The sequence below is a fragment of the Poecile atricapillus genome, chromosome Z (genome assembly GCF_030490865.1).
Source record: "Poecile atricapillus isolate bPoeAtr1 chromosome Z, bPoeAtr1.hap1, whole genome shotgun sequence".
NCBI classification, from domain to species: Eukaryota; Metazoa; Chordata; class Aves; order Passeriformes; family Paridae; genus Poecile; species Poecile atricapillus.
This window is the reverse complement of record NC_081289.1, coordinates 29777072-29800225: the sequence shown is the minus strand read 5'-3', so window position 1 is coordinate 29800225 and position 23154 is coordinate 29777072. Positions and strand designations below refer to the sequence as shown.

The 23154-nt window shown below is 38.3% G+C and overlaps 1 protein-coding gene across 2 annotated transcripts in view; it reads left to right on the top strand.

Annotated features, from left to right (window-relative positions):
* LOC131573642 (bile acid receptor-like) overlaps positions 1-22494 on the top strand; it is a 35783-nt gene extending 13289 nt beyond the window's left edge. The window contains exons 3-10 of one of the 2 annotated variants that reach the window (XM_058827793.1): positions 98-460; positions 5545-5697; positions 9389-9522; positions 10037-10135; positions 10676-10775; positions 11756-11902; positions 20562-20675; positions 21720-22494. In XM_058827793.1, the coding sequence (XP_058683776.1) occupies positions 98-460; positions 5545-5697; positions 9389-9522; positions 10037-10135; positions 10676-10775; positions 11756-11902; positions 20562-20675; positions 21720-21958 (1349 nt within the window). In that variant the 3' untranslated portion in view covers positions 21959-22494. The remainder of the gene's footprint in view (positions 1-97; positions 461-5544; positions 5698-9388; positions 9523-10036; positions 10136-10675; positions 10776-11755; positions 11903-20561; positions 20676-21719) is intronic. The other variant, XM_058827794.1, reaches the window with a different exon arrangement.
* Positions 22495-23154: the final 660 nt, after the last annotated feature.

The window sequence follows — 23154 nt, the reverse complement described above, 5'->3', positions numbered from 1 at the left end:
CCTGGCTTTTGAGATAGATGTCTGGAAGTGGAAACTTCTCTGATAACTACAATTTCATGGTAGTAATAGAAATTGGTTTTGCATTATTATTTTCCAGGTGTCCTTTCAGAACCAATGAGTTCTCCAGTGCAAGAGGCAGATGTGTCACCTTATGCACAGTACAACAATGTGCCATTTCCCCAAGTTCAGCCTCAGATCTCATCGCCACCTTATTACTCCAACCTAGGCTTCTACCCTCCGCAGCATGAGGAATGGTATTCCTCTGGGATGTATGAACTCAGGAGGTTACCCTCAGAGACCTTTTTCACAAGGGAGACAGAGATAATGGATATCCCTGCAGCCAAAAAGCCTAGACTGGGTCACTCCACAGGAAGAGTGAAAGGAGAAGAGCTCTGTGTGGTCTGCGGTGACAAAGCCTCTGGGTATCACTATAATGCCCTTACTTGTGAAGGATGTAAAGGTAGGATGAAATCCATTCAGCTAATAGGCACAGCAGCTTCTCAGGTGTTTTGGGTTTGTTAATTTTATACAAATCATTAAGCATTTTAGAGATTTACATTTGGATCCTGTGTACCCTATACTATATTTTCCCCAAGACAGACTGCCAGTGTCTTCTACCATTGCCTTACGGTTACACAGCATAACAGGCCAACCTACGGCTCTTGAGCACCATTAGCTTTTGGTGAACTGAAGGACAGCTTCTCTGTGGAGACTGGCAGCCTGACTCTGCTCTCCCTGGAAGCTCTTCATGCCATTCTCTGCCTGTGGAAGGAACAAGCCCATGGAGGCCCCTGGGAGCTGAGTGCCAGGCTGCCCTAGAAGATAGCTAAAAACCAGCCCAAGTGCCTCTGGTAGTGGGCATTGAAGGGAAGCAAAAGCTGTCAGCCCCCACCTGCAGGCTGTTCCCAGGGACTCTCTTTCCCCCTGCTCCCAGAGGATATGATGGGTGTGTGATATTTCAGGTTTGTGAAAGGAAAGGATTTCTAGTTCTATACTTTCTTCTAAGGATAGCCCCTATCTCTAGGGAGGGAGTTTCTTCAGGAAGAAGAATGTATCTGTAGGACAAATATCTTGCTTCTTAGAAGAATATTATTTACATATTATTATCAGGATAAATGTGATGTAGAAAATCACTGCTGTTATGGTAAACATGATTGTCAGATATTTTAGCAGAGAGGGACAGGAGGTTATGTCAAATATTATACCTGAAGAGGTATAATATAATTTGTGACTGAGGTACATTATGGCCAGAAAAATGAACAGAAAAAAACAGATCACAATAGTTGAGCACTTGAAACATGAATACAGCCAAGGCTCACACAGCTTATCTCAATAATTGCAATAAATAAGAGATTAGTTTCTTTCTGCTGTCTGAGTAAATAGTCTCCAAGTCAAAAACTGTGAATTAACTCATATTAAGGTTGTCATTATAAATCAGGTTAAATTCAATCGTGATTTGACTATTCCAAGTAATGATACATTTATTCTGTTAGTAAGCTGTTCCTCCTCTTTATTAACTTCAGTATTAAATGTGTGAGAAACTTTTCAGAGACATAAAATTACACTTTGAAATATGTATACAATGTTTCTAGAAGAAAAGTTAAAGCTATCAGGTAAATATTCAGACTAAAATCCACGGGGAAAGGAAAAGTGCATCCACTTCCCTACTGATTCAGTTTGAATCACTCTATGTAACTGTAATTTTACTGCTTTATTGGGATAATCTATTTTATGTTTTTGTTCTGTTTCATGACTGCAACATCAGTTAGAAAGAATAGTACCCTTGATCAAACATAGTAAAAGCTGAATTACTTAAAGATAATGGATTCTGTTTCTACAATAAACTTTAAAGGTGACTAAAGTACCAGCTGATTCAGTACAGAGATATGCTGAGAACAGTAATTCTGTCTGACAAGGCAAAGCAGATACTATGTTTCCTAGATCTCTTGATCATTCTTGATATCTGTGGAATTCTTCACAGGGGTATACATGTGAAAACATGGACACCAAAATTAGGCTCTGTGCTTCAGTTGTGCTCTTATCAGTGCAGTAGGATAACTACCTCACATGTCTGTCTTGCACCTCAGTATGAGATTATCCCTTCTTTTTGGCAGCAAGACTGCTAATTCACGCTCAATGTGTATCCAAAATGGTATGCAGGTTCCTTTCTGTAGGACTAATGATCACCTTGCAGCACCTCTCCTCCATTGATGCAGTGGGTGTTCTTATTCAAAGGAAGAAGCTTTGCACATATTTTTATGGGATTCAATCCTCTGTGATGAATATGTTAATTTTATTTTTTTAAATTTCGTTCTTGGGTAGTGCATTCAGCAACACTTTCCCTTTTCTTTGGTGTTCTGTCTTGGGCAGATGGAACAATATTAGTACCTTATCTATTGTCCTCATGAGAATATTCATCTGAAAATATTGGCAGGAGTATGTACTGAGATATATATATATGTATATATTTTTTAATATATTACCATCCATTAACAAATATGTATGAACTATTTCATTAGTATTTTGCATAATATTTACAGTACAAGGAGCAATACACTGTTTTAAACTTGCTACTGTGGAGACCATTTCTAAAACAATCTTTGCAGACTGACATGAAAGTCCTTCTATTACAGCCTCAGCCTGGATAGTTTTACAGGGTATTAAGGGCCATTGCTAGGTGTTACAGAACAAGTGTGACACAATGTTCTGCTTGTTTAATAAAGCCACAGAATAAGTTCTGTTGAAACAAAAAGCACCCATCTTTGAGATCCCTTTCAACCCAAGCCGTTCTATTGTTCTGTGAAAAACTAGTTACACATCCCCTCCATGCAGGCTTACAGTAGGAGTTTTTGCAGCATTCAAACCACTCCTGTACTGCTTGATGTGTCTCACACCAGACTAGAATGACTCTTGCAAAGGGTTCCTCTCTAATCTCCTCACACTAACACCCCCATGGGGGCATGGGGTGAAGGAACCCTGGAAGATGTCCTGATAGTCTGAGAGAGCAGAGCAGGTGCTTTGTTAGCAACTGTGAACTTCAAAAACTTTTAGATTTAAAACCCATCAGGATGCCAAACAGAGATATTTCCAAAGCTTTCATCTACTCTTTTTACAACTGCCCTCCTTCAACTTTCATAATTTCCGCAAGTAAAATATCAGCATTGTAACATTGGAGCAGCTCTACCATAATTAATTATATTCATGACTCTCTGAGAACAAAGCAAATTCAACATTTCCAGCCAACATGAGCTTTTTGTAATTTGGCGAGATCAGATGAAAGTTAGACTGTACCAGAAAAACCTTCAGCTTTTGGGTATACTAACCCTTTGTTAGTTTAACATAAGCTGGTTCTGTCTTACCTTTGAATTATAGTACTCCTTATATAAATTTCTCCTGTTATAGAAAGCCATATATAAGTATTTCTAGCAGTTTAAGTTAATTTTGAATTAGTACTGAGTAATAAACACAGAAATTTTGTTCATATGAGAAGCTAATTTCAAAATTAATTATGAAGTCTGTTCAAGAAGACAATGATTCAAGAGTCCCTTCCCCAAAAAACTGAAGCAAGAATACGGTTAAAACTAGCTTTTGCCAAAAAAAAATCACTTTTCATTTCACATCATTTCACTTTTTCAAAACCTTAGTTTTCAACAAAAATTATTTGGCAGCTTGAATCTTGATTGTTCCTAGCTTTTGCATCCATGTTTTTGCCTCTTCTTTATTACGTATCTTTAAAAAAAAAATTACCAAAATTATTTTTCTTTCTCCATGAAGGAGTAAATGCACACCTTGTGAGTAGGTTGAGTGATAGAGTGATCAATCAGTCTTAGAATATTATAAATATCTGTGCAGAGCTTTTCAACATTTACTACTAATTAATGTCATAAACTGCAGGACTTAAAATTAACAAACAAAATTATAAATTATATAAAGCAATTGCCTTTAACTGGCAGTGAGAACTTGCAGCTTAAATCCAGCTTTTTTTTTCCTTCCCTTACCAGTAAATGGTAATGTATTAAAACCATGTGAGTGATGAATAAAAATAATGCCTGGGGCTTCTGGAGGTTCTAAGTAATCTGCATTTCAAAAGAGACTGATGCCAGTCAACTGTGTTTGTTTGAAGAGCAGCCAATAAAACAGACAGCATAGAGGAGATTTCAAGCAGGAACTATAGAAGATTTAGAGAAATGCCAGACTTTTTGTGACCAGGTAGTGGAATTGTTTTACTGGTTGCTACACCCTGGTGCTTGGAAGAGATTAGGCAAGTATAAATCCATGGGTCAAATTCGGGAAATTGTCATCTGACAATGCACAATTCTGCAAACACACAGGCAATCCTTTAGATTCACAACTGAATTTGCTCTATGATTTGAGTACTGGAGACTGGCTCTTATCTGGTCCCCCTTTTAATGCATCAGAGCGCCAGGTTGGAAGACAATAGCTTTATTGTGCCAGGCAGTGGTGATAAGAAAGCAAAAGCTCTTTGAATAGCTCTGGTTAATATAAATGTACACAGAGCTCTAGTTTGAAGCACAGTATAAATCAGTGATTTAGCAGCAGAAGCTCCCAGGAGTTTATTTCAGAAACGTGCCCTCACATGGGGAGGAAAACTGGTTTCCACTGTAGCTGATGCTGAATAGTCTCTGCCATGTGAAGGGCAGTGTAAGAAAATTACAATGGCACAGTAAGTAACACTAAAAACTCAGGAAACGTAGATAGCAAAGATTCTGTTACTTTGTGATGACCCTTATTTAATCACATTTAGAGTCTTATGTACCCCACGTTTTTTCCACAGTGCTGCTCTCACATATGGGCAGCAGCCAAATAGGAGATTTGGACAGACTTAGGAGGGGTCCTCTCAGTTTCTTGTATCAGGTGCTGTTTGCAGCGATTGTTGTGCAATTTTTTAGTGAATCCAGTGACGATAACAGTAGAACTGCATGTGCAGGTGAAATTAGGTGACTACTTAACTCATCAAGTGGACAATACTTAGTGAATAAGACTGGAGTATCTACTGTAAACAGGGGTGGAGGCCACATGTACAATAGGTAGATACAGCGCAGCTTCCTTATTAAACTTGGGGGTGGGTGAGCAGACCAGTATGTGGAGCTTCTGTTGCTCCCAGGAACTGGGGGAAGGGTGAAGAGTTACTCAGCTCTCTTTCTGCACATTTGGTACCTCAAGAGACTTAAGAGACTTTTGTTTTTTCACTGGCTGTTTGTATGTATCACCCTATGGCTCTAGTGCTGGTGCTCAGCCTGCTACTGGCAGGTTTCAGATTTGGGTCTGAATTTTCCCAACATTCACAATTCCAGGACTTTGGACTAACATCTAGTGTTTGGGCTCATGTATTAAATTATATGACTTGGGCACTGTTGTCAGTACAAGGATCAAGAATGTAGTCATCCAGGCGCTGAAAGAAGCTGATGGTCTGGCAGAACACGTGTCATTCAGAAAATTCAGTGCAGATGGAGGTGAACTTCACCTCAATGACATTTTCTTCTGAGAGTTTTCTTTCATCTACATCACTGTTGTTTTGTGCAGGTTTCTTCAGAAGAAGCATCACAAAAAATGCAGTATACAAGTGTAAAAACGGAGGCAACTGCGAGATGGACATGTACATGAGGAGAAAATGTCAGGAGTGCCGTCTAAGGAAATGCAAGCAGATGGGAATGTTAGCTGAATGTATGTATACAGGTATTTGCATCATCTAGTCAGAGTGGGCATTCAATACTGTATTTGCTTGAGTGGTCTGGTCTCGATAATAAAGTTACAAGAGATGTCTTTTGGCAGGTGGAAAGTGTATGAAGGAAGATGCCGTGCCTGTGCATCAAACCTTGTTGGAAGACAAATGCACTTTTAAGCAATGGGATTTAATTGGCGGTCAGGAATGCGAGGGCATAGGAGCTGGGCAAATGGTGAAGGAAGGCCAGTCCTGCACTGGATGCCAGCTATTACTCTGTGTGCGTGGGAAGGAGCAGGGGAAGTGAGTCCGTGGGGGATTCCCCAGGAGTGAGGGGTTTGCAGTGTTATGGAAGCCAAAGCAGGAAACTCCTGGTGCTTTTCTTTCCTACTCTTTCTGGGGCTCCCCCAGTCAAGTTCTTGCTGGCCAAGTCCAAGTTTTGGCACATACATAATGCCATTTTCAAGAAAAGAGCGGGAGTGTTGCTAGCAGGAAGTTTCTGTGGACTTGCCAAATGTATGTTCCCAGACCTCACCCAGCAGTCAGGCCAAGCTGGGTAAGGGCTAGCCCTTTTTTATAGTCTCATTAGCTTTTCTCATGGTGCTATAGATTTTCCTGCCTTGCATATAGACACATAGGTAGAACTCATAGACACATAGGTCTCCAGAAATGAACCTGATGGATTTTAATAATGTTTCATATTAAGAAAAATATTCTATTCAGACTGACAGTTTATAAACTTTATTTAGCTTCTAATTGGATAACTTAGAATAATGGGGATATTGGAGTGCATCTTTTAACATGTTTAAAGCTCTTCTTTGAGTTATAGCACTATTTTTGTAAGCTTGCCCCTGAAAATACTCTGTAAACATCTGCTCTTTTGCCTTCCATGAACAGGACTACAATTTATTTTTCTTGATGGCTCCAGTCACTTTAGCATACACGTATGTGTGAAATCAATTTAGGTTCATACAGGAAATTAATCTACGTGGAATTTTTAATATATTTCTATCCTTCAATCTGATCAGAAAATGCTATAGTAACTGTTGGTTATATGAGAAACAATAAGCTCCATCAATATTTCGAAGGTGTTGCCAGCATAATGTAATTAATCTTTCATTCTGCAAATTGAACAGGCTGCAAAGATCCTGAGATAGGACATATTCTTGTGCAATACATAAATATATGAGCAGATCCCAATTTGAAGGAAAAAACTCCTTCATTGTTAGAGGAAAGTAACTCCCCTGTGGAGCTCACCCCCAATCCACTGTTTCAAAATTTTGAGGATTCAAAATAGCTTGAGTCACTCAGTGCAGCAAAAAACCCAACAACCCACTGCTGAAAAAAACCAACCAGGTCAGCGTAAATAATACTGACTGGGACCACATGAAACTTTTATATTGGCCTATCACTTTCACAAGCTGGCATAAGGGAAATAAAAGCCAGTGGGTGCCACTGCCATTTGACTCTCTCTCTGCAATGGAAACACAGGGTATCTTGTGTTGCTCATGACTTAACCATAAGTGTGCTCTAATGCACTGCAATGAGGATGTTTGGCAAGGCACCATTTAATGGCTTTAAAGTAGGAGTGTGCCATATAATTGCTTTTAGTTCAAGGCAACCTAGGACAGTAAAACATGAAACTTGTAGTAGTGTAGGGCATTTATTTGAAAAAGTATGACTAGGAAATAAAAGGTTACCTTGAACTTTGTTTCACTTACTCATTTTGTAAGACTGTAATTGCAAGCTCTGTGGATTCTTTTTTTCCCTTGGAACAAGGAGCTAAAGTATTATAAATATTTATGGCACAGCTACTCAACAATCTTTCTCCTGCCCTTTATGTGCAAACTACAGACAGACCAAAATTACTACCCATCAATTTCAGTCATTTAAAGGATCTAGACTGTAAGTTTCTTGGGTGAAATGTCTACCTAGGGAAGACCCAGGTTCTGCCACTCTTCCTGGAATTTAATACTCATTGAAACTTAGGTATCTCTGAGCTAAAAAGTGACATTCTGTCTCACACAAAAATTTTTCAGATGACTTACATGGAGCCAGAATAAAATATCAAGGTAATACTTAATTAGCAAGAAGCATGAGAAAAATCTGTCTTAATGCTTAAGGCAAATGTAAAGCAAATTTTCCCTAGGAAGGCAATAGACCAGATCCTAAGCTGGTGGAAAACAGCACAAGCCCATTAATAGCACCAAAGGATGCACTGAATAATTTAGAAAAAGAAATCTATGGCACTGTGTGGCACCACAAATTACATGGCTTGATACCAATTATTATCTCCATCATTCCTATTCCTACCTTTCAAGGTATTCTTTGCAGGTCTTATTTTAATCATGTAAATTTCCTCTTCTCTCAGGGGTTCAGGTAGGTCATTTTATATAGGGCTTAAACAGGAAATTAAAAACATTCACAACGAGATTCATTGGTTTCATGGTATCTTCCTCCACATCATATACTCATTGAATGAGCCTCTTTTCCTGCTCTGCATTTTTAAAGAGAAAAGAAAAGAAAAGAAAAGAAAAGAAAAGAAAAGAAAAGAAAAGAAAAGAAAAGAAAAGAAAAGAAAAGAAAAGAAAAGAAAAGAAAAGAAAAGAAAAGAAAAGAAAAGAAAAGAAAAGAAAAGAAAAGAAAAGAAAAGAAAAGAAAAGAAAAGAAAAGAAAAGAAAAGAAAAGAAGTCCTGTGCTGATTAGTTTATTTTTAGATGAATACTTAGGTGTTTTCTTTTTCATTTGTGATTTCTGACTCTCTTTCACATATTGTCTAGGGTACCTATTGTTTGTTTCTTTTGTTAGCACAAGAAAACTGATAGTTTTTATGACATCCACACAAGGATGCTTCCTGCTTCAAGGTACTGCAATGTAGTCTAGAACAAAAAAAAAAAAAAAAAAGAAAAAATCCCAAACTACATATGCAAAAATCCTTTTTTTGTAAGTGAAACTCTATAATAAAACCAGGGCTTTATGCACTTCTCTAATACAATGAAAAGCAAAATAACAAGACCAGCTGGGTTACTTCTTAAATACTTTTTAAAGGTATGTTTGCCAGTCTGAGTTTCTTCTGAGTCTACGTTTTCAGCTGTTGATCTACCTGTGTAGTGACACAGTAATGGCTACAGCCTGGGAGTCCCCTCTTTTGCATAGGCTTTCTTCCCAAAGATTCTGCACAACAGACCTAATATTGCTTAAAGATTATTGAAAGTATCCAAGGCCCTCTGTGTAAGAACACCTGCACCTTGATCACTCTTTTGGATCAGAGCAAAAGAGCATTATTTTGATGACAGTCTTCCAGCTGTTCTTATTTATTGCACTTTGGTTCAGGTCTTGGAGCACAGGAAAGGCTTTTCTCTTGTATAAAACTGAGCCAAAGGTGCAATCCAGCAAATTCCCAACACTAATGGGCCTTTTGCCTGTAAGAATAGATTAGACCTGGTCCAAAGCAAAACCCCAGACATGCTCAGTGTGTGGATTCTGGGTCAGCAGAACCAATTGTTTTGCTCTGCAGATAAGCTCCATGTGGGCCATAGCGTGTGCCTAGCTTGTCTCAGTAGACTCACATCCAAAGATAATGACACATTCAGGAGGACATGCACAGGTAAGGGGGTTGTTGGTGTAAAGGGCATTTTTGTGTACCTCTTCGGTGCCTCAGGCATATATAAATCAAATTGCTTTGTGTTGCATTATGTGTCCTAGGTCTCTTAACAGAGATACAGTGCAAGTCAAAAAGGCTACGGAAAAATGTGAAGCAGCCCCCAGATCAGACAGTCAATGAAGACAATGAAGGCCATGATGCAAAACAAGTAACTTCTACAACTAAAATATATAGGGTAAGAGAATTCTTGTAATAGTTCTTATAGTAGTGGTGATGTGATTTTTTGTTAAATGCATCTAGTGCAGTGAATAAAAAAAAGATTATTGAAAACCCTCTGGAGCTACATGTATTGAATAAAACTCTATCTTCCATTAAGTCAAGGAAATACTTGATTATAGTAGTTCTGATATTTTTAGTCAAAACCCTGTAAAGCATCTGTAAGATCCATGCAGTATTTTTGGTGGTATGTATATCACATACAGTGAGATGTGATATTAAAACTTGATCATTATTTGCTAAAAATTTCCTTATTTCTGATAATTAGCCACACAAACCTAGGCAGTTTAAAAACATTATAGACCTCTCTTCTGTACCATTCTGTAAAAGCCTCAGTGACAAGCAAACATCTTATCTCCTTGGTCTCCAAATGGTGAAAAATAGATGCATATCTTTTGCCTAAAACAAGAAATGCTACATCATTTCTATGACTGCATTTCATGATGGGCTTTTTTTTTTTTTTGCCAGTATAGGAGAAGGTAGAATTTACCCCAGAACAGCAGAAACTTCTTGATTATATTATGGATTCATACAGTAAACAACAAATACCCCAGGAGGTGTCAAAAAAATTAGTAAGTATATTGACAAATAATTTTTTTTTTTAAAAATTGATAATGAATCTGAGGATTACAAGGCAAAAAGTATTTGTAGTCAGCAAAAGTAGGTGTAGTAAATAGAGCAAACTATGGACTTAAAGTATGCTGAAAGTGGGGTAGAATCTCTCCCATTCAGTCAAAAATTAGACCACACCTTTATCAAACTTAAATGTCAAGAAAAATCTTTCAGCTCTAAAATAAGACTTCTGTGATCAAATCTAACCTTTGCTGATTGGAGCTTTGTTTTTTTCCATTGTCAGTGTAGGCAGTGATTTGAGTTTGACCCATTGTCAAGCTTCCTTTCTGTAAAGACACCAGCCTGGAATCTTGAAAATATTTTCTAGAGTAAAAGACACTGTCTACTTCTTATGTTGCCTTCCAAAATACTTGGTTTTGACAATATTGCAGACAAGTTGATGGAACACTTGCCTGGTCCAATCTAACAGATATTGTATTTTATGCTCTTAAATATGAAATGTCAGTGAAAATTAACAGATTCTGTTTGATTTTTAACAGTTGAATGAGGAATTCAGCGCTGAAGGAAATTTTCTGATTTTAACAGAAATGGCTACCAGTCACGTGCAGGTTCTTGTGGAATTCACTAAAAAACTGCCAGGTATATCCTGTGTGTTGGGGAAAATTTTGTTATTGCAACACTTAGGTGTCTTTCTGTTGCCTTTGGCAATCTTTGTGTATTTGTAAAGACTATTTAGAAATGCCTGATCCTTCTACACATTTTTTAGATACTGTACAAAGAAAAGGTGTTTTGTGCTCAGAAGAATAGTAGGCTGAACAATCCAAACTCTGTTACTCCAAGATGTGGCACCCTTTAGCTATTGACAAACGAAATGCTCAGAGAAAGGATTGTGTCTGTAGAGAGATTTTATTTTTATATATTGCTGCAATGCCAAATAGTCTTCCTCTAAATTACCGCTAACACTTGCTAGACTCTACTTCATTTCCTTTGCTGCATTTCTAGCAATGCCTTGAGGTTATAACATCCACTGAATTCAGGAAATATTGATAGCAAAGATTCTGTGAGTCCCACTCAAGAACTTTCTCTACTTGATGGCACCAACATTTATGGTCCTTACATAGTGTTTTATGGCCAAGCGCTGAAAATCTGAGTTTATTAGCATTTTCTTAGCTCCCAGGCTCATGTTACCTCAAGGCTGAACACTGGGCATATGGTAGAGGTGCCCTTTAGCTAAGGAAGGTGCATTTTAACACTGAAAGCAGCATGGGAGTGGGAAAGGAATGTAGAGAGATCTGGTGGAAACACGACAGAAGATATTATGGAGCAGTATCAGGTTAGACAAAATTCTTACTATTGGTTATGCTACACCACACTTTGTTTACTCTCTAAAAGTACCATGAACACTGAAATATGTGTGTAATCCTCATAAACTTTGGGGAGGTTCAAATCACTGTCATTTTTTGAAGTCCAGGTTTGAATGTCTGCAGCACTCAGCAACCCTACTGATACCAGCACCAAGGTTATGCAGATGTGTGGCGCTTCACACGCAGGAATTTCAGGACAGAAAGAAGTGGGAACTCTTTCTTTTGCTGCCTGACTTGTCTCTAATGTGTCCTCAGGCTTCCAAACCCTTGATCATGAAGACCAGATTGCTTTGCTGAAGGGCTCAGCAGTAGAAGCCATGTTCCTCCGTTCAGCTGAGATCTTCAGCAGGAAACTTCCTACAGGACACACTGTCCTTTTAGAAGAAAGAATTCGCAATAGTGGTAGGTATCTTGCTCAATGAGGTGAAACCAAACCACAGCATTGCACTTCTGTGTCAGTGTTTGGCCCTTGGGAAGCCAATAAGATTGTTTAGTAGCATTGAGATAGATTTATCTGAATGTTGTTCTTTTCATTAACTAGAACAAATCTAACTGAGCTTTGAATCTAAATTTCATTAGCTAAAGGACTCTTTACAAGTACATTGCAACTATTATGAATAACGCTACATCAAATACATGTAGAGAACGTCTCCAATGATAAGTATGAAAGAATGATGAAGAAGAACTATTACCATTTCAAATTGTCCACATAAAGTATTGATAATTAAGCTTTCAAAGACAATCCCTAAGAGAAGAAAATAAAAAAAGATGTTAGGATGTTATTGGAGATGACTGAAGGCAAGCACCTGTTGTTAGGGTTGTTCTGGTAAAATTGAATCACACTGAACAAGGTGCATGGAAGAATTATAAATACAGCATGTTCTCAGTATGTTTTTTGCTTCTTAAGGTCCATCAAAAGCTCAGTGACTCTGATAAGTTCCACTTCTAGACATAAATTGTAATAATTATGAAAAGCCAAATGGGACTAGATATTGTTTTTCCTTAGAGATGGCAAAGTTGTGTTGTACATTATTGTGCATTCTTTGTGCTCCACTAGCACAATACTGAATGTTTTGCCTTTTTCTGCATTGACCAGCAAGCTTTATCCAACCCTCAGATACCTATCAATGAGTATTCAAATGGATCAACAATTCTGAATAAGACAGTCAGTCCGTAGATTCTGGTTTCTGACTTTCCTTTTTAAGAATCAGAATGAGAAGAGACAGAAGAACATATAACCTCAATATTAGTCATGGAAATGGGCTTGAATTCAGTTCAGAAAATACTACTGATGTAAGCAAAATTAAGCCAATACTTACATATTTGATTCACAGAAAAGGAGTCAGAAAACTTGAGAATAATTTGCCTGCTGAACATATGTATTTATTTTGGCTTAGCACACTCATTTATAATTAGTAGTTTTTAATACTTCTTTCATTTTGATTGATTATAAGAGGGTACTGTTTGATGGATTGGAAACAGTGACTTCCAGAGTCACTGGAAGAAACTGAATAGTTTCTGATCTAGGTTCTGCAGGCAGAGAAATATGCCAAGAAGGCCAGATATGTTTCCTGGAAACTGTAATGAGTTGTCACAGATTCAAATGTCTTCATTAAGAGATTTTTTTACTGGCCTATAACCCACATTTTGATAAAAATAGGCTTTAGAGAAATGAATCCATATGGCAATGTGATTACTGAAAGCTTCTCTTCTCTAATCTGTACAATGAGTATGAAGCTTCTTTGCTCAGGGTATCAACTGTTCATTAAAAAAAAAACAAAACCCAAAAGCAAGAAATACTTTAATCCAGAACATTGCATAAGCCATTATGTCATACCAACATTTTTTCCTTAGTCATAATTTAAAAAATATTCTGTTAATTCTCTGCAACTATTGAGTCCAGATGAGATGCAATTTTATATTTTGCAAGTTTGTGCTTAACTTCATGATAGCACTACTGGCTGGAATATTACATCGTATCCTGCCTTAGTATTATTTACCTGTGATGTTGCACATTTTAAAAAAGCACTCTGTGTAGAACAATTTAGAAGAAATTTGTTTAGAAATTTTAAGAAAAATAACAAATGTGGTAAATTTCTCACAATTTTTTTTTCTGTGGGGAAAAAAACTCCAGGGTAAATTAAAAGCAAATTCTTAGACCAAAAACCCAGGCTGAATAGTTCCCAAGAAATGAAACACAATAACTTTTTTAATGTGTATGCATGTATAAATACAAATGTTTATCTTGCTCTTGGAAGAGGGTTTCTAAAATATCTTCCCTCAAGCCAGGATAGAGTTGAAGACATAAGAGGAAATACTGATGCTAGAACTTCCTCCTCCATGTATTACAGGAGGATAATTTATTATCCAGTTTACTGCTACTGACTGCACTTTTTCCCTCTATTAATAGCCAAAATACAGAATAAAATAACATTTCCCATATGTTTTATTTATCTACTTTGCGCAAATTCAAACCTATTTTAAAATATTTTCCTATGCTGCATTTAATGGGGCTGTAACAATAAAAAAGCAGCTTGTAAATCTTTGCATTTGTAGTTTAATTACCTGTACTGGACCTATTTAACTTCTAAGTAAATAAAACTTTTATATAGTTTTAAAGTATCTACTACAGAAATAGCTTATTTTTGCAGCTTAAACCCCCATTATTTTCATGTGTCAAAGTTTAAACAAAATGAAAGAAAGGCATCCAAATTCTTCTGTTAGCACTGTTTACACATACAGCTGTCAGTGTTATTTCAATAATATGTAATATAAATTATAGTAAAATAAAATATTGCAAATATTCAATGCTAAAAATACTAAATATTGTGCAGTTCACACCCCTGCATGTCATAAGACTCAACATCAGGGCTCTAGGTTTCATAGTAGCCTGTACCAAATGTGACATTAAAATAGAAATGTAAGCAATCTTTTCCAGTCTTAACCAGTAAAGACCAAGGCTGCTAAAAGCTGCAGCTGCCCATTATCATGTTATCTACTGGTCCAAGAGATGAGAATGGCCAGAAGAGATTAAATACCTCTTTTTCCATATGCTTCACTGGAAAACAAACACAGAAACTAAAAAGGCTAAATGCAGCAAACTGAAACATGCAAAGACAATAGAGAGAATAAGAAGAAATTCAGTGATGGTTGAGTGGGAGTTTTAAAATCAAGTTTATAGGTAACAGACAAAAAATCAGGATTATTTATGGCTCTTAGTGAGGTCCATTGTCATGCCAGCAGCCATAAATTATTGCTGTTAGTCAGAATTTCTGTCTGTGTATTTTCAGGTACAGACTGATGCCTGAATATCACATAAGTTCTACTGTCAAGCTTTGATGCCTGTATCCATAAAATCAGGGAGGGTGGTGGTGATCCTGCCTAAAAGTCACAAGCTGTCCAGACTTCTGTCACCTGTCACCATGTCCACTTTGAAGCTGCTCTCATCTATTAATATTTATGTCTTCTCAGTCTGAGTGTATGGAATGTTTGGGGTTTTTTTCTGATAAAGAAGTCAGAGATCTGGCGGTGATGACCTTTGAGTGTTATCAGCATTCATTTTCATTCTCATGCTGATGAGGTGTATTTTTATTTCTCAGCTTGTGCATGTTGCTCAAGTCCTGCTGCACCTCAGAGACTGCCTTTGTTTGAGCCCTGATGGTCTTTCTCCTTAAGCCATTATGAAAATTCTTGCATTAGGTGCACCTGTGACTCAAATCCTCTCCTACACACAATAATATTGAGACTTAATGAGAAATACAGACTTTTTTTAATGTTACTGAGATTGGGTGCCATTTACTCATCTTATTTGATGCTTCACTATGCACATATCATATTGTGATTGACTCATTCTGTGAAAGGCTGACCCTCTAGTAATTTAATGCTTAGTGTTTTTCTGTTATTTTGAAAGCAAATTCTCCCAATTATTGAGCAGTACAGTATTTTTAAAAAACAGAGCTGAGATACAGAAATTTTTCTCTGTGAGCATTTGTATTTGTTTTGCTAAAGATACCAGGTTCCAGTAGTCATGAAAAGGCAGAGATTTTTTTATTTCATCATTTTACTCTACAGAGCAGTTCTAGGAATTTGAGTATTGGGAAATAAAATACTGGTATTGACAGAAAGGGAAGAATCTGGACACAAATTTTAAGTTGGCAGCAGGACCTCTGACATTGTGAAATACACTGTTGTCTTCCTGGATGGGTTACAGGTGCTGAAGTACACTGAGATCCAAAGAAAAAAATAAATAGCTGCACTTTCAAAGCATTGGCAAGAGGCCACCTTTTGCCATTGAATGTGGGATACAAAGTTCCCATTGATATGGATAAGAGGGTCCCACAACCAAAAGCAAAATTTGGTGTTGGAACATGGATACCTCATAATTTCCATTGCCTTTGTCTTTTATAATTTGGTTATTAGAGAAAGGGTGGTGCTTCAAGTCCCCCTTGTGCTGGGTTTTGTGCAGAGAAACAAAATTAATCTTCACTGATGTGTCCAAAGTGTCTAATCCTTCAAATGGTCATGTGCATCCTCGTGAAAGGAGACACATCATCCTGTGACTCAAGGCAAAACTGGCACACTGCCCAAAACATTTAGAAATTTAGACCACTCTAAATTGCAGAATAGAGGAAAGAGCTCTTCTGTTCACACACCTTTCCTGCTCAATCTACCACACTGAGACATCCAGTGCTAGGTACCTAAAGTACAAATAAAGGTGCTAAAATTATTTAAATCATATCTACAGAATAGATCTGTACCCATGAAAGCAAGAACAGATGTCAGGGACCCAATCTCCCTTCTTCTGCGTAAGTGTGCTTCTTGAGGCCAAAAACTTATTTTAGGCTCTGCCTATGAAGATTAGCTCAAGGCAGTGCAGATGCTGCTGCTGTGTATCAGGCCTCGTTTGTCGACTGCAGGCACTCAGGCCGCTGCTAGAGGAGGGTATGTGGAAAGGTCATTTGCACCCTCCTTACAGGCTTGGTTTGTTGTTTGGTTGGTTGGGTGTTTTAAACTAAGGTTTCCTTGCTTGCCATTATGACTTAACAGAGGTCCTACTGACTCCTTTAAAGAAGATGGGTGTTTGGTACTTGGTTGTGAGCTCTGCTCAACACATGCTAACGTCTCATTTAAGTTGGCCATTTAACCCCTTCAGGATAATGGCAGACAAAAAAGTATGTGCCCATGCTCTGCTGTGTCTTCTCTCCTGGCTAGATTTTCCCCTGATTTGGCATTCAGCATCAAGGGGGTGAATTTGGTCAGTGTTTAAAGGGCCATCGATGCATTTGAGCAGCTCAGAAGGGAGAGTGAATAAGCATCATGAAAAACAATTCTGGTGGATGGAATAATGTGAAAGACAAAATGTAAGAGTAATTAGAATATTTTATTTGCATAAAGCAGCTACTAATATACCCTTGGTTTCATATTTGCTAACACCTCAATGTTTATCAAGAAAAAATGATCTCTATCTATATTAATAACACGGTGCTAGTTACTGTTAATTAGCATTTATTCTCAAACTTTCTTCTTGCAAGAGATTAATTATTCAGTTTTGCAAAATGGTCAAAATAGAAGAGATAATGCTGTCTCAAAAAGCTGGCAATACTGACTTGATACCACAGTAAATACATGTATTCCAGGGTTATGTTAAACAGATAATTATTCATGGCCTGAAACTGCAAACCTTATTAAGGTATAAGTCACCTTACCTTTAAAGAGAAATCATAGCAACAAAACTCTAAAAAAGACAAGGTCTAAAGTAATGCTGTGTCCTGAATTACAGATGGAGATGAACTTGTGCAAGTAAGGGACGTTGAATGAATAATGCTCATGGGTTTAAATCTGCTCTAGTTTGATGCTGCAAAGCTGCACTCAGTAAAGCTTGTATTTCCCACAGACCACACTTGGCTTTACAGCCAGACATGCATGAACATAACAAAATAATCAAATGATCTGCAGTATCTTCTGCAGGTGGCTGAGTTGGGTTAGGCAGGAATCCATACAATGCAGAAAGGTGCCCAATGACATATGAAGAATAAGCATGTTCTTACTGTCATAATGCTGCATGAAACAAGGTTTTTGAAACCTTTTTGAAGAAAGTTAGGAAGGAGGCACAATTAGCAGTGACCAGGAAGCTCTGCCTGCCTGACAGCACTGTGCAGAGTTCTTGTCTGATCTAAATATAGACAGTTAGGCAGAACTAACTTCTCTGTTCTCAGTGAGGCCAGAAATATAATTTCATCTATTTGAGGTTTTTTTCTTTCTGCTTTTGAGCTATAACTTGTAGTAATGACATTTCTGTGAAGTTACTCATTTCTTCTCTAGACTTTCCAGCTACAAAGCACCAAATCACCTTTAACTCTTGTTCTGATAATCTGAAGTGGCAACATCTCATACAGTAGCTAGGAAAAAAAAAAAAAAAAGAACTATATACATCTGTTTCCTGTGTTTCCTGCTTTTCTTTTCTTTCTGTTGGAGCTTATTAAATCCAGACCGAAGCCTTTACAATCACATTAGAAAACAGCCCCCTCTTGTGACGGAAAAGCAATTTGTGTAGCGTGCACAGGAAGAGTAAATAATAGCAGGGAAACTCCAGCATAGGTGGGATGACAAAACTACTAAGAGAAAAGATTCCTGGTTCCAAAATTGCTCATTTTTCATGGATTTTTTTCATAATTGTCTCATGACATATATCAGTTTAAAGATTTTGAAGTTCTGTTCTCCTTAGAAAAGTGGTAAATCACTTGCATTGCTCAGACATCCCTTTTTAAATTCCCTTTCATTGCTATGATTTTATTTCTCTGTTTGCAGTACACTAATGCAGAGTCCTCTGCAGTAATTTAATTTGATTTCACATCTGTACTCATTTTTTTACTTTATGCTTCCATACTTAATGTTAGTTGATAAGCTTTCTGGGCAGGGATTGTTTCACTACATGCTTAGGCATTGTTTGGACCAGTGAGGACCTGAATTAGTTTTTCTCATCCTGTTTGCCAGCACCATTTTCATCCTACTTCTGCCATACAGGATTTGAGGAGCTTGGGGTCAGCAAAAGCAATGAATTAATCCAGCTGAAAGCTAACCTGACCTTCGAAAGAAAAAAGAAAAAAAAAATCAGATTATAAATATGAGAAACAAATGATGGGAGTTCTAGTCACAGCCCACTTCCTACCATTTCTTGTTTCCTGTCAAGATTGTGTCCAGTGACATGATACCTTGCACAGAGACTTCTAAAATTATCAAGTTTTCAAGTTTGTCTTGGATTTTTCTCATCTTATTGCTGAGCTACTCATTTCCATGAAAGGAATTCATTTGCTCTACTCTAGGGCCCAGCTTTTTACTTCTTTTTTTTTTTTTCTAGTTTCATGCAAAGTTTAAGACTTTGGTGTGTTATATATATGTGCTACTTACATAACATAAGGAACCTTGGCATTTAAAACCATCCAAGAGAGAGAGACAGATGGTTCCCCAAAAGTCAGCAATAACAAGTAATCAAAATTTTAAGTACTTAACGCTGATGACTAACAACATAAGCCTCGCAGCACATTAGATGCTGTGACTATTGTTTGCTCTGTAAGAAGGTCCAGCCGTGTTACAAACTTCTGCAGGATGAGCTGACCTGCATCATATATATCCCCTTAATTGACTTAGGCTCAGTTGTGTTGAACTCATCACAGAAACAAGATTTGTGGTTTATAATATGAAGTGAACATAGGTTGCTCATGTCATGTGTTTAAACACATGACTCAGCCACAAAATAAGCCACACCCTGCAAGACCATACTTTCACTGTTGGGACACATAACTATTCCACTGCTTGAAGTAAATTCACTGTCACAGCAAAATGTGACTGTTTCATAGCTGAGTCAAGTGACTTCATGTTTCCTTTCTTTGAGTTCCACCTGCTGAGTTTCAGTTTGAATTTCGCCTACTGCGGGGAACTCCAAACCTCACTAGTCCCAGACTTCAGCTTTGTGCTGTACACAACGCTCAAACCTGTATTATTTTATGTGGTTCCCAAAGCAAGTTATAAAGACTTCTCCTAGAATGGCTCAAAAATTAAGATTAAATTTACAAGAGATCCTATGGCCTTCATCTGTGGGAACCGAGGAAGCTTCCACCTTTTCAGCCACTGAAGGCCAAAAGGCTCTTGCAGCAGAACCACTGGTTTGGACATCTACACTGCTTCAGAGCTGCAAGCAGCTGCTGTCAATAGTTTGGTGTCTGCTCTGAGTGACTCACATATCATTTAACAAATGAATAATTTTGATGTCACAAGACTTCTCTTTTACACCAAAAAGCAGGATGGAGTACTTCTGTAATTTAAGGCTAACTAAGAATATTGTGATGTGATGACAAATTCAGGAAGAAATCCCATTGGCATGCCTTAGTTTGGAAACCCTGAAGGCTTTTGCTGATGGTGAGAGAATCACATGACCCCATTCATAAATAGGCCTGGATCTTAGCTATTTTTGGCTCTGTATTTTATAATACATTACTTTACGCTTTAAGGTAGTAGTAGTAGTTGCAAGCAAGTTGATCCTGGACTACAGGTAATCCTAGACCTAATGAAAGTTTCAGGCTACATAAAGGGATTAATTAAGAGCCTTTATGGAGACAACTGAAGCAACTGCCCAAGGCAGTTAGCTGCAGAGCTGGGTTGGAGTTAAACCATACTCTCTGAGAGGTTTCCATATAACTAATGCAGAGACAGGGAACACAGGGTCTGCTTCGCAAGAGAATTATCAGCAGACAACAAGGAAACCATGTATGAAACTTGTCCTGAAGAGCCAGATGGACAGACCTGCAGAGTAAAATGAACTGTTTGAAGGAAAGACTTTGAAACCATGCAAAAAGAAATTGCCAGTGCTTGCCTGTGCCTAGTTTTCTCTGGAAAACAAGGATGTACTTGCACTTTTGTAACTAATTGTCTTGCATCATGACTTCTATATTACATTTCTTCCACCAAGACAGTCAATATGAAATATGAAATAATTGCTGTGTAGCAATAAACCAGAGTGCTTCAATAATTAAGACATACTATAACTATTTTTTCACTCTCACAGGTATCTCAGATGAATTCATAACTCCCATGTTTAATTTTTATAAAAGTATTGGAGAGCTGAAGATGACACAGGAAGAATATGCTCTGCTCACAGCCATAGTTATCCTATCTCCAGGTAACTTCTCATCCAGAATTAAATATTAGTGGTTCTGGAAAGAAAGCATGAGGAGAATGATGTGAGATTTGTAAAGACTTACATTCTACATGGAGTAAGTGAATGTGCGTGCTCATTCTGTATATTCAGTTGTTAAACTAGAAAACAAGCACATAAATGCAAGCTCCAAATGTCCTGCTGCACCATTTGGTTTTGAATACAAGGAAGAGACTGCTTAAATAGCATGCTTTTAAAAACTACATCTCTTCATTGCACAGGCTTCTTCCTTCAGAAGATCCCAGATGTGGCTATATGCACATCACCACTGACCACTGTGGAGTGCCACATATTTTAGAGGGAAATTGGGAAACCTGTAATGTAGAATAGAGTATGGCAATGAAGGTCTTCAGACTTCATTGGGAGGTTTCCAAATCGGGTTTCATGAAAGATGGGAAGCTGAAGTATTTAGATGACTCTTTGATTCAGTGTGTCTCAGGAAATTTTTTTAGACCAAAAATCCCATCTTTCTCTTTTCCTCCCAATCCAAGTATCCAAACACATATTTCTATATGAACAAAATAAAAAGACAAGTATTTTCTAACAAAATATTTAATCTGAGGATGAAGATGCTTGATTTCACCCTGGTGACATGCTTGTACACTCCTCTACTGGCTAAATTCCCCAGGAGTACTACACCTCCAAGAACTTAGGTTGTTGCTCAGTTTTTGCAATGCATTGCAAGATGTACTCTGGTGCAGAACCACATGGAGAGACAATGACAGAACTCCAGTGAAACATTGCAAAGTTAAAATATTTCAGTTTTTGAGAAGGTTTAAAGTTTCCTCAAGCTAGAAGTGGGAAGCTTATGTGAAAACCCTAAAGCAAAAATACAGCATTAAACATTTTTATTTCATATTAATTTGAAAAGAAATATTATTTGTAAGTATGAACATCATTGACCAGTGAATAAATAAGAATATTTTTATATTAACTTATCAGTAAATAATTGCAATGTATCAAAGCATATGTTTGTTAACCAGTTTTTTCTTTTAAAACCATAATCAGATCGACAATACATAAAGGACAGAGATTCTGTGGAAAGGCTTCAAGAACCACTGCTGGATATTTTACAAAAAGTCTGCAAACTTCACCACCCAGATAACCCTCAACACTTTGCATGTCTTCTTGGTCGTCTCACAGAATTACGGACATTTAACCATCATCATGCAGAGATGCTGATGTCATGGAGAGTGAATGATCACAAATTCACACCTCTTCTCTGTGAGATCTGGGATGTGCAGTGATGGATACTTCTTTATTTTATTTTAGGAGAAATATCTTTTTAAAGGACCACATAGCACTTATTTTCACAGAAAAGTATCCCACGGTGCATTATATTTTCTTTACTGCATTTTTATAGAAACATGCCATGGATTCATAAAAGTAATTTTGTTCACTATGCACAGAATATTGTATAGCTATCAGATTCGCACATGTGAATATAACTTTTTCTGTATTTATACCCTCTGATCAGAAAGGGCCCACCAGCTCTTCAGAGGAACCCAATTAATTCCCACTGCAATTAAGCTGATTGCAGTTACTGTTCCTGTGTAAAGAAATGGAGAAATGCAAGTTTCCATTCATAATTTTTCATTGCAGTGTGTTTTTTGTTCTTTACCTCTGTCAAAGAATGTATTCCAGATAGTTACAGTAATAAACCAGCTAAATGGCTAATGTCATAGTCATTTGCTGTTCTACTCTGAACTGTGTTCATATAAGGCGTGCAAGATGTTATTTCTTCACTAGATGAAAAATTATGTAATGGAGAAAAACCACATACACACAAAGACTCTTTTCGTGATATAACATGTAATTTCAATTGCATTATTATTTCGAAGTAAAAATTATAGAGTATCTTTACTTTGTGAAAGTGTGTCACAGGTTAATTTGCTTTATGACTTTGCTGGTGTTTAATGGCTCTCAGAAACACCACCAGCAGACAGGTGAGCGTGTCTGGATGCTGTGCCCGGAGGTGCGGATGCCGCCGGGGCTGCAGGCTGGGTGGGGGGACTCTTCGTGCCGGGGTCCGCTCCCATCGGCGCGACCCCAGGCTGCGGGGGCAGCGCTGTGCCGAGCGCTCCGGGCACAACACCGCCTGTCAGGGGCCCTTCGGCGGTGTCCCAGCCCGGGGCGGTGTGCCGGGAGCCGTGTCCCAGCCGGGGCTGGTGTCCCAGCCGGGGGCGATGTCCCAGCTGGGGGCGGTGTCCCAGCCGGGGGTGGTGTCCCAGCCGGGGGCGGGCCGGTGTCCCAGCCGGGGGTGGTGTCCCAGCCGGGAGCCGTGTCCCAGCCGGGGGCGGTGTGCCCGGAGCCGTGTCCCAGCCGGGGGCGGTGTACCAGCCGGGAACGAGGCGGTGCCGCGGCTCCGGGCCAGGTGCGGCGGGCACGGCCCCGCCCCCGGCGCCGATTGGCGCTTTCGAAAGGAGCGGCCGGCGCGGGCCGG